The sequence below is a fragment of the Lygodium microphyllum genome, chromosome 11, assembly GCF_053477565.2.
Source record: "Lygodium microphyllum isolate KBCC chromosome 11, Lygodium_microphyllum_v1.1.10, whole genome shotgun sequence".
Lineage (NCBI taxonomy): Eukaryota > Viridiplantae > Streptophyta > Polypodiopsida > Schizaeales > Lygodiaceae > Lygodium > Lygodium microphyllum.
Genome location: NC_141145.1, coordinates 94,224,454 through 94,236,489, shown reverse-complemented (window position 1 = coordinate 94,236,489; position 12,036 = coordinate 94,224,454). Strand labels below are relative to the sequence as shown.

General features: G+C 39.3%; 1 protein-coding gene across 1 annotated transcript in view; it reads right to left on the bottom strand.

Moving 5' to 3' along the window:
• Positions 1-3,839: 3,839 nt before the first annotated feature.
• LOC148029100 (ABC transporter G family member 28-like) overlaps positions 3,840-12,036 on the bottom strand; it is a 70,031-nt gene continuing 61,834 nt past the window's right edge. Inside the window, exons 9-14 of the mRNA XM_087687858.1 lie at positions 6,367-6,663; positions 5,398-5,895; positions 5,124-5,272; positions 4,711-5,000; positions 4,388-4,521; positions 3,840-4,255 (exon numbers count right to left, since the gene is read on the bottom strand). Of these exons, the coding sequence (XP_087543984.1) occupies positions 4,090-4,255; positions 4,388-4,521; positions 4,711-5,000; positions 5,124-5,272; positions 5,398-5,895; positions 6,367-6,663 (1,534 nt within the window). The 3' untranslated portion in view covers positions 3,840-4,089. The remainder of the gene's footprint in view (positions 4,256-4,387; positions 4,522-4,710; positions 5,001-5,123; positions 5,273-5,397; positions 5,896-6,366; positions 6,664-12,036) is intronic.

Genomic DNA, 12,036 nt, shown 5'->3' with positions numbered 1-12,036 from the left:
AACCCCTCTGACAACGTTGGTTCCATTTTCCTCATCTTTGTATTTTTACCCTTCCTTGAAACCATGTGGTATATATTTTTCCTCAATTGCCCATTTGAGTGAGAGAGTGTGAAGGATTGAGGAAGAGAGAAATGAACAAAGAGGGAGAAGCCTCTTCTCCTCCTTTGCTCCATTGTTGCTTCTCATAGTGACTTGGAGAGAAGTGAATTAGTGGTTGCTCAACAATTGGAGCACAAGAAGAGATAAATATGAATTATGAGACCATCAAGCTCTCTTCTTTCGATGGTAGACTACAATGTGAAAATTGCGCTTTGATGAGTCTACTATAAATTATTAGATGCCTATTGCTTTCTTACTTTCATGGGGTTGAGAGGAGAGGCCATACATAGTTCAAAGCTATGAGCAAACTATGTGAGAGAGAGCCTGAAATGACAAAATAACGGAAGGTCTTGAATGAATAACAATCCATCTAAAGTCTCATCCATTGTGTGTAAGCCTAAAAGTTGAGAGGTTTTTCAAGCCATGCAAGATATTGTAAGATATTCACTACACTGTGTAACCAAAGAGATTCATTACTCACTTTATAACTAAATCAACTCCTTTGTGTAAGCTTTTAAGAAAAGACAAAAAAAACTTATGTTTTCCTAAATGTGAGGCAACCTTTCACACCCTTGACCAATGTCTATCTAAGACACCAAACCTCTAGTCTTTGAGTAGATGGATTCCATGTGCATATAGGTGCATTGGTGGAAGGATTAGAATAAGTCATACACCAAAGAGGACCTTTCCAACCAGATCATCCCACACTATGCAAGCCACTATGTAATGGATAGAGAAGGAAACTATGTATTGAGTTGATTGGAGTGCTTAGCAATGGTATCTACACTAGTTTTGTCATTGCCTTCTATCCATCTATTTCAAGTTCTATATGGACCATAAGACGAGTATTTAGCAATGGTGTTTGGACTAGTTTTGGCATTGCCTTCTATTCATCCATTTCTATTTCTATGTGGACAATCAAACCTTGTTCTTTATTATTAACAAAGCTAATGTGAAAGGTTGCATGATGCAATGGCTACTCCTCTTCTAAGAGTTTTATTTTGAAATGATGGGAAGCCACAATCACTCACATGTACTTACTATATTTTGTATCCCTCCACAATGAGAATCACCCTTGCTCCTATGACGACCTTCAATAAGAAGAAACCATAAAGTTGTATTCTGCTTATACATTAGCCTATATAAGGATGTAGACTTACATATTAGTTACACTACAACCTACACACAAATTGGACCCTCAGTGTGCCTAGTATTAGACCCATCTCCTAATCCAAAACCACATGTCATGGGCACAAGAAAAGTCACACTTTGCTTAAGAAGTGACTACATGTGAGGTCTTTAATTGCAAATACCAAAGCTCATGAAGAACTCTATATCCAACATCTAGTTTTTCTTCATTTTTCTATATCAAGAAAATCCTTAGACATAGAGGAGAAAGATTATCCAAACCTTCTAGATCCCTCGTTATTTTTAGCTAAAAGTTACTCTATGGTATGCAAGTTTTGTGAATCTTCTTGCCATCCAATAGTACCCTCTGGATTCTCCAACAAAGAAAAAAAGTTATAGGCTATACTTCATATAAGAAAGGAAAAGATGTAATGCTTTGTAGATATGTCTCTAGGGATGAAATTGATGTGATCTTGAAAGCTTTCCATGACAAGCAATGTGGTGGACACTTTGCAAGAGAAGCAACAAGTGATTTCTAGCAAGATTTACTTGGAATGCCAATACCTTGCCTCCAATTAGATCATTAATGGACTCAACATTCTGTCCGATTTGGCTTAGATTAGCAAGCATACGAAGAAGGATTTGCATGGATCACTTTGTCCTATTCTTTGAGATTGACCATATCGATATGGATATGATCAATCTTGATAGAGCCCAAAGTGATCATTATAGGATTTTGGATACAAAAGGAAAAGTACAAGCTAGGGATATCGGCTTTAAGGCAATGTCCTCACACTAGTTGGTGTATATGTGGGTGCACCTATTTGGGAGGATCAATAGGCATGATGAAGTTGATACTCCATTTCTTGACTGGATTAAGGGAAAGGATAGGGTCATATCACCATTGCACTAGCTTTGGTAGGCTTACGCATCCTTTGACATGTCACATCACATGTAGTCATAGGCATCTTTATGAATAGTTGGCCCCACCACTAACTAGTAAGGAGAGCCTCACTCTGCGCCCTCCTCCCCCCCCCCGTTTTTGGATGGTTCCAGTATTAAGTGCAGGGACGTATTATTGATAACACATGCACTCAACTACAATGTTGGTGTGTACAGACCATAACCAGTTTGGATGAGACTAAAACCCTTTTCCCCCATGACTATTCAATGCCAGTTCCAATGTTCATGCTCTGCACAATGCTGGCCAAATCCACAATCTGCTTGGCCTATGGGTGCAATAGACGTACTATATTCCACCTTGAGGATATCATGTTGAAAGTGATCGGCTGCAGTACTGGGGGAGACCTGATCCATGGATCTTTATGTGATAAGCAGGGGTATGTCTGCATTTTTCTTATGCCATTGCTTTAGCAGCCAGAGCTGCTGGTTTGACAGGCCACAATGAAGACAAGATGGACATGTAGGGTGTGCTTGTTTTAATAAAGGTCTGGGCTGCAGAGATGAGGCTGGGACGCCAGAGGGTGCTACGGGCCTCTAACAAATACAAGACCGCCATTATCCAGGACAACAGGCCATTAATAAGAGCTCGGATTTCTTTGCAACCGTAGCAGATTTTTCAGTCCGAGGAGCAAGAGGGCTATATTATTGTGGAAGGAGACAGCTGCATACAATTTCAGATCAAAGGAGAACATCAGAAAGAAAGAAAGAAAGGGAGCAGGAGCCAAGATGGCGTGTACTGAAACCAGCCATGTAGGCTTCTCTATCTTCAAGAGAAATAAACCATGTCAGCTCAAACCGCACAGTTTTCCAGGGTGGCCTGCATGAAGAAGGCCACTCTCTCTGTAATCCCTGATGCAACTCCATCCACTGGCACGCAAAGATGCTTCTCTAAAGCAGCTCAAATTTCTAACTTGAATGGTTCTTGGACCCCTTCTCTTTGCAAAAAACACCTAACCATCATCTTCCTTTTGAAGTTTAGCCCTAGATTTTGATGAGGCAAAGCATAAAACCCACAATAACTTGCTATCATACCTTGTAAGCACAATGCCTTTCTAAGCTTATTGAAAGTCCTTATGAAGGTCCACACATCTAAGTCACAGAATTGATGGCTATCATCCTGTGACTTATTAAACTCTGCTTACAAGGAACAAGCTATTTTTTTAAATCTCACAAGGGCATAATCGCTTCTCATGTGATAGAATCGCATAATAATGATAAATAACATAAACACAACCTGTTCCTAACACTTTGATCTGCCATACAATAGTGAATATTTATTAGAACACAGGCATAACTTGGTCTATAACGAGATTATCATGTCCCAAATGTGATAATCACCCTAGGCCATCCATATTTTCAACAATAGATAATGTCATCCATCAGTTGAGCCACTTATGTAAGTGTTGTCAAATATTTGGTTCATGCTCCTTTATTTGGATGGACTTGATAATAACTTTAGACTTTTCTGACAGCCTGTAATCATGCAGTGGTCCATGTAGACATGAGTGCCACTGTAGTCTGTATGTCTATTGTCTAATAGCTCAAATAAAGGAAGGGTCCCTCAAACTGGTTCATGAATATGATTTTTGGATAGAAAAGCTTGGACAAAGAATTTAAAACTCTCTTTACCATGTCAGTTTTAGCCAAGGTCCAAGAAATTTTGTCAATCTAAAATATAATGTACTTTACATAGACTAGCTCAAAACTGTATAGGGCTTCAATCTTCCATTTTATTTACATAAAAGGTCTCCTCAATCATCTTTACACTCCGGAAAATATCTTTTGCTGAGGCCCTGGGCATGGTGTACTCGCCAATTATGTACAGTTGGTAACAGAGGTATAGCCAACGCTTCAGGACAGACTATAGTAATATGATTGATCTGCCTATAATGACTACAGTTATTGTTGCCTCTTTTTGTTGCAAAATATGAGGCATAGTAAGGCAATGAAGCGAGCTACAAACCCCATGACAAATAGAACAGAAAGACATTTTGCCCAATGATTCAAGTTGAAGCCTGCTCCATATAAGAGGGCACACCGTGTTATCAACCACACTCCAGAATACCTGCAAGTAATGTGTCAATGCTCAATCATGAGTAATAGACATATAAAAATGAGAGAAATCTGATGTTACTTGGTCAATCCATGAAGATAGTGAAGATGTAATACTCTTGTTGCAGTAACAAACTTGCCTTACCTCTTAGCATTTGTGATCACATACGCTTCTAGTGCCCATCGCGTATAGGTGACATACTGAAGTATTTTGATGAAACTCGAACTACTTCTGTTTGTGGCAATAAGTGTGGAGATAATTGGAAGAAAGACTGCCCACTGCATATGGAAATGCAAAAGTCAATAAAATGTTGAAGTAACATGTAACAGAGGAATATTTATATCACATAAGCAAAACCTATTGATGTTGTGAATTATTAAATGACCTATTGAAACAAAAGCACCCACATCTGCCAAAAAAGTTTGATATAAATATGTGGTCACAAGTAGAAATGGAAGAAAGGATACCAATTGGGCTGTCCCACTGTCGACGAGAATTGCAAAGATGTATGCCAACCCAACCACACAGTATACTAATGCAAGAGTCACGATGTAGTTCTCCACAAACGTTGACCTTGGGGCATTGAAATAATAGAACATAGACAAGAAGACAACGGGCTTTATGCAATTGTTAAATTGGTCCACTGTGTCCTTGGCCAAAAAATATGCTACTCTGTTGATCCCTGAAGCACTCTCTCGCCAAAATTCCAGCTTGTCATTTGTGAATGTTCTCAATGCCGAGACCATGCAAAGGAGGGCTGTTAAATAATCAGAGTTTTAGCTGGCACCAAACAGAATTGATTGCAACTTCACCTTAGGGAAAGTGAAAAGTAGCTCCTTCCTTAAGTGAAATCCAGCAGAAAATGCAGCTAGAAACTTACACAGTGCTATCATAACATACGCATAACTATTAGATCCCAGGCTGGCATCTCTAGTGGGAGCTATCACTCCCAGGCAGGCACCTGCCAAAAGTAAGATGATGTAATCTTGAGTCTGCAGCCTTGCCTCTCGAACTCGTTGCAATGCAAGCCTACAAACCATAAGCAAAACATTTCAAAAGGTCACATGCTGTAAGAGGGGAACAGGAGAACGAACAGAAAGAACGAACTTAATTAATTAATCAAATGAGTTTTATACAGATCCCATCTTTTGTACCTGGAACAAATGAGTTTGAACTGTTTCCAGAATCCGGGAGTTTTTCGATTGGATAGATCTTCTAGGGTGGTGAAATTAGCTCTGAAGTTATCCCAATGAACTGTTAAAAAATTGCTTAGTTCATCCCATACATCAACAAAAAAAGATTGGTTTCCTACACGTCTTGAACCCCTGAGATCATCCCCTTGCTTCAATTGCGTCTTTTCAGGAGGTGCATCAGGTTCCAATATTGCAGCCCGTAGATCTTCTGGGATCTCGTAGCCATTATAGCGCATCCACTTGATCGGAAGGATTTTGGTGTCAAATTGAGGATCTCCCTCGGGTTTGGTGATTCCTTCCAACACATCCATGTAATGATCTGGTGGATTTATACGCTCTGGAACTACAATGCCCAGCATTGCAAAGTAATTTTCGACATCATCCACAGGACCCAAGTAAACTGTTCGACCACCTTTCGCAAGAAACATAACATCATCAAACATTTTGAACAACCCATAGCTGCAAAATCAGCACCAGTTAAAAATGTGGGTTGAGTTAGAATTCTGCATCTTAGTTATGATGGAGCAAAATGAATGGCAAAATCAAATTGAAGCATGAATTTACATCTAAATAGCCAGGCAAATAACTGTGAATGATATTGAAAGTATGACGCTACGGCCAAGTAAGGCACTATCTAGTATGGTGCAACATAATTTTTGGTGAAGAAAGCATTCGATTCAGGGCCCATGCACTATTTGGAAATTATATTAGCTTATCACTCAACGCAAGGACAATGTTGCCAAATAGAGAATTTGTGAGCATCCAGATCAAACAAGCAACAATACACATGTGCGACACAGAGAAAGCTGACACCGCCTGATTTGTACTTTCAATATTCTTTGACACAGGTTACAAGCTCTTTTTTCTTTCTGGAATACACACAACCACAAACCAAAAAGAACACTGGAAGAACATTTTAGAGAAAATTACCTTGGCTGATGGAGCACAACACCAACATTCACTCCGGCCAATGCTTCCCTGCGAAGGGCTCTCAACACCAACTGCGAGGATGTACTGTCCAACCCCGACGTTGGTTCATCCAAGATAAGGAGTGATGGCTCCATTACCATTTCGAGTCCAACATTCACCCGCTTACGTTGGCCTCCTGAGATTCCTCTTTTTTCAACTGTCCCCACTTTTGAATTGCGTATTCCTCCAAGACCTAGTGCATCAATGATACGTTCAACCACCAAAACCTTATCTGGCTTAGGCATGTCCACTGGGAGCCTTAACAAACAGCAAAGGTCACAAAACTTTTCATCTAGAAATCTCTCTCTCTCTCTCTCTCTCTCTCTCTCTCTCTCTCTCTCTCTCTCTCGTAAAAGATAATTGTATTAGTTACAATAAAACTACAAGATTACATAGTTACAAGATACAGGATGGCTCTCCGCCATCGTGCATTAAATCTGAGACGTCACAGTGAAGGTACAAAGTAAGCAGAGTGACTAACAGGGGGCACAAGAAACTGCAGTGTGCCAAGCAAGCAGATCCTATCTAAGGAGAATATCTGTTAGCTCAATCAAGTCGAGCTGCCAATGAAGAAGCCCTTTCAAGCAGGATATATGACTCTACATCCCTGAGGAAGTATCAAAGATGAATGCATTCCTAATGCTCCATATATGCGAACAAACCCAAAAATGTAAGCAAGGAAAGAGCACTTTTTTATAAGCCTTCACTAAGTTCACTTGGGATGTCTAGAGACCTAGTCCTTTGGAAGCATTGATAGACCAACCACTCAGAAACAAATGGCCACTAGTAGTGACCAAACCTCTCTCTCTCTCTCTCTCTCTCTCTCTCTCTCTCTCGTGCGTGCCCTCACGCACTTGCATGTGAAAGGGATGCTTCCGGTCACATGTTGCTGCTGGTCACATGAAGGAGATGCTATTAATCATGTGATGCTGGCACTCCCTGAATGCAGTTGATTCTGAGCTGCACATGACTAATGAACTAACTCTATGTATGATACTTAGTGAATGCACTGAATGCAGCCATGAATCACTGGGGTGGAATGCAATAACAGCAGTCGTGTTCACTGGAATGCAATCTTGAATGCAATGAATGCTGTTGTGAACATTGATAGTAACCACTGGAGTGATTTGTGAACAATGAATTAAGCTGGAAACAGAAAATACAGCTGCGGACATTGATGTATTAACACTAATTGCAGACTTGAACAGTGTACAATTGTGAATACATTTTGCAGGCTTTGAATGCACTAAAACATTGGTAGCGTGGTGGCCGATACACAGTGAAGGTTTGATATTCAGCAATGGCAATGGTGAAGAGAAAGAGAGAGAGAGTGATCAGCGATAGAGACTAAGAGAGAGTAAGATGCACGATGTGTGGGTACAAAGAGTTGTACCTCTTTTAGGTTTTTGTGATAGTTATGTTTAGGTTTTTGTGATAGTTATGTGTAAAGTACAAGTGCTAAGGATATATTCACACTGGAGCACATATAAAAGGCACAGTGGCCCTTTATTCCCAACAACATCCCACCTAAACGCAACGTGCCTTAAGGTTGAGAAAATAATCAGCTAAGTCTAAGTATATACAAAGTTGAAATACATATACTCCCAACTCCCACCATTTGTTGGCGGCAATGAGTAAGACACTCTGCTAGAAGACCCTTCATGAGAAGACCTACACGATTATCATCTCTGTGTACCTTGACAAGCTCAATGCTTTTGTTGTCAAGTACATCCTTGGTGAAGTGATACTTCACCTATATGTGCTTCATCTTTGCATGAAAGATAGGATTCCATACTAGCATGATAGCACTCTGACTATCACAATAGAGGACAGAAGTCTCAGTAATGCCAAGCTCTTCCACTAGATGTAAAAGCCATAGAGCCTCTTTGCATGCCTCAGTGGCAGCCATATACTATGCCATTGTAGTCGACAATGCAACACACTTTTGTAGCCTTGAGATTCAAGAAACTGCTCCGCCTCTGAACGTGAATACATATCCTAAAGTAGACTTCCTACAATCAACATGACTAGCATAGTCTGCATTTGTAAAGCCAACGACAAATGCCTTCTACTTGCGAAAGTAGATGGACAAATCCTTTGTGCCATTAAGATATCTCACAATACCTTTCACTACTTCCCAATGTTTTCTACCAAGATGTACCATGTATTTGTTAACCACTCCCACCACAAACGCTATGTTACGACATGTAGCAATCATAGCATACATCAGGCTATCCACATCTGAAGCATATAAAATCTTAACCGTTTCAACTTTTTCATCATCAAATGTAGTGCTATCCTCTGCATTGAGTTTCACAGATAGAGGCAATGGTACACCAATTGCTTTTCCCCCTCTCCATATTGAAGCATTGCAAAACCTTGGATACATACTCCTGTTGTGACAAATAAAGAAGACCTTTCGATCTATTTGTGAATATACGCATGCCAAGGATGTGATTTACTTCACCAAAATCCTTCATATCAAAACTGCTATGTAGGTTTTACTTCAATGTGTCTAATGCAGAAACATCCCTACCATCGATCAACATATCATCCACATACAAAATCAGTATAATAAGATTGTCATGTGTTGCCTTCTTGGTATACAAGCAGTGATCCACTTGAGATCTTTTAAATCCTTGAGATTGCATGAATGTATCAAACTTATGATACCATTCACGCAATGCATGTTTCAACCTATTCAAGCTTTTATTAAGTTTACATACCATCTTTTCTTGCCCTTTGGCCACAAAACCTTCTGACTATAGAATATATATGTCATGCAAATCACCATGAAGAAATGAGTCTTTACATCCATCTGTATGAGTTCCATATCCTCATATGCAACCAAGCTCAATATGGCTCACAAAGTAGTCATTTTGAATACGAGAGAAAATTTCTCGTCAAAGTCAATCCCATGTTCTTGCTTGTACCCTTTTGCAACAAGTTGTGCTTTGTAGTTTGGCAAGGAACCAAAAGTGGCCTTCATCTTGTAAACCCATCTCCATGGCAAGACTTTCAATCCCTTGGGCAAATGCACCAAATCCCAAGTACCATTCTTCTTTAGAGATTCCATCTTTGATAGCATAGCTTTATGCCATTTCTTGCTATCTTCTTTGTTCATTGCTTTCTTGAAGTATGACGGTTCACCACAATCTATCATTATGACATAATCTGCAACATAATTTGCACCAGGAACAAACCTATTGGGCAGTTTGGTATTTCTAGTCGACCTACAGACCCAATGATCAATGTTTGCTGGTTGTTCTCAGCCTGCAAATCTGCATTAACAGCTTATTATTCAAGTGATTCAGCATGTTGTCTTGCTTGTTCTAACTCTTCTAATGGCACATTTTCTTGTTGAAGCTAAGGTATATCATAGGAAACTTCTTGCTGATCAAGTTCAACATCATTCCTTGCATTTATAGAGTCATTTACAATAGGTATTTGCTGTTGTATAGTGGGCACTCTTTACTATCCTGCAAGTATTTCTTCTCGGAACACGATCCTTCTAACTTCCTTACCCTTTTCAAGCAATTTATGCATGTTTTCTTCTCAAAAGATAACATCATTGTTGAATACAATTTTCCTTTTCTCGAGATTCCATAATTTATACCTCATTTCTTCCTCGTCACTATATCCTAGGAAAATGCATTTATAGAAATTTGGCAACAATTTGCTATGTTGTTCCTTGCATATGTGCATAAATGCCTCGCAACTAAACACTCTCAAGTGTACATACGAAGATAGATTGCCCAACCACACTTCTTGAGGAACTCTCATCCCCCCCCTCCCCTCCCAAACACCTATTCACTGACCGTTTTATTAAATGTATAGTTGTCATAGGAACCTCTCCCCAAAATCCATTAGATGATGCGGTATGAGACAACATGGTACAGACCTTTTCTTGCTTAGTCCTATTCACATGCTCTGGGACACCATTTTGGAATGGATTATAAGGAGCAATGAGCTCCCTTTTTATCCCTTTGCTATCACAAAAGACCTAAAAAGATTTTGACACATATTCCCTACCATTGTCAGAGCAAAGACACTTTAATGTCAATCATATTTTCAACAAGTGTCACAAATTTTTAAAATTTATCCAAGGTCTCGTCTTTATGATGGATCAAATAAACCCTTACTTTGTGTGTGGCATCATAACCAAAAGTAATAAAATATTTCTTTCCCCCTAGAGACAACCCTAGCATCTCACATACATCTGAATGTATCAACTCTAAGGGTAAAGATTTTAATGAAAGAGACTTTTGATGTGATGTTGAGCATGCTTGCCAAAAATACAATGATCACAATGGTCAAAATCAGCATGCCTCAAACACGACAAATAACCCAATTGAAAAAGCACTTTCATTCCAATTTGACTCATGTGTCCCAACTGGCTATGCCACAAAGACACACTTCGCTGCTCAGTTATGGAGACAACATGATCATGCGCACTAGATACATATAATGGATACAAAGTATCACCTTTAGAGCTATTAGCAACAATCCTAGAGCCCTTACATATCTTCCATTTGCTATTCTCAAAAGTGATGTGATAGCCTTCATCATCAAGTTGCCCTGTGCTTATCAAGCTTCTCTTGAGCTCAAGTACATCCCTCACATTATGCAAAGTAAATACTAGAACTATGCTAAAACGTAAAGTGCACAATCCCAATCCTTATAATGTCACATACAGAGTTGTCATCCAAGTGGACAACACCATGTCTATCACCACTATAGTCAGAGAGCCACTCACGATGTGGTGTTACATAGAATGAAGCACCTGAATCAAAAATCCAAGTGTACATGTCATTATCACAAACCGCAATCAATGACTGTACACTAAAAGAAGAAGCAAAGAGCATATCATTGCCTCTGTCACTCTCGTGATTGACTACATTGACTTAATCTATCTTCACATTGCTTTTCTCTGCATGTTGATTCTCATCCTTTTTATCATCAATGCTTTTGCCCTAGCCCTTCTCTTTTTTCCACTTAAAGCAATCCTATTTGAAATGCCATTTCTTGCCACAATGATGGCACTCTACATTTTTTCCATGACTTATTGCTTGCTTAGTTGTCAAAGTTACCCTCCTACTGGGATTTGCCTCTAGTATGCAATGCATTGGAAGACTTGTGCTAAAATATAGTCTATTGAGCTCTTCCATGAGTAAAGAGCTCTCCACATCTAAATATAACAACATAGCATTGGAATTACTCATTGTTATCCTAAAAGTGTATCAACTTTCAAGCAAAGTACATAGCAAAAATGTTGCCTTGAACTCCTCATCAATGTGAAACTCCAAAGCAATCAACTGGCTGAAAATAGAGTTAAACTCATTCAAATATAGAGACATAGTTATACCTTTTTTTATGCGAAGGTCCAATTTTTTCAACCAATAAACCTTACTGCCTGCACTTCTTTGAGCATATAACTCCTCAATTCTTTGCCACATATCATAGGCTGATTTCAATTTCTATATGTTGAAGAGCAAAGTGTCTAACACTAAAAGTTCTATGGTAGAGCGTGCAAGTTCATCTAACTCATCCCACTCATGGAGATCCATGGTGGTTGGTTTTACCCCTTTTGTGTTTATGGGCTTTACTATTTCTTCACCAAGACATTATAGC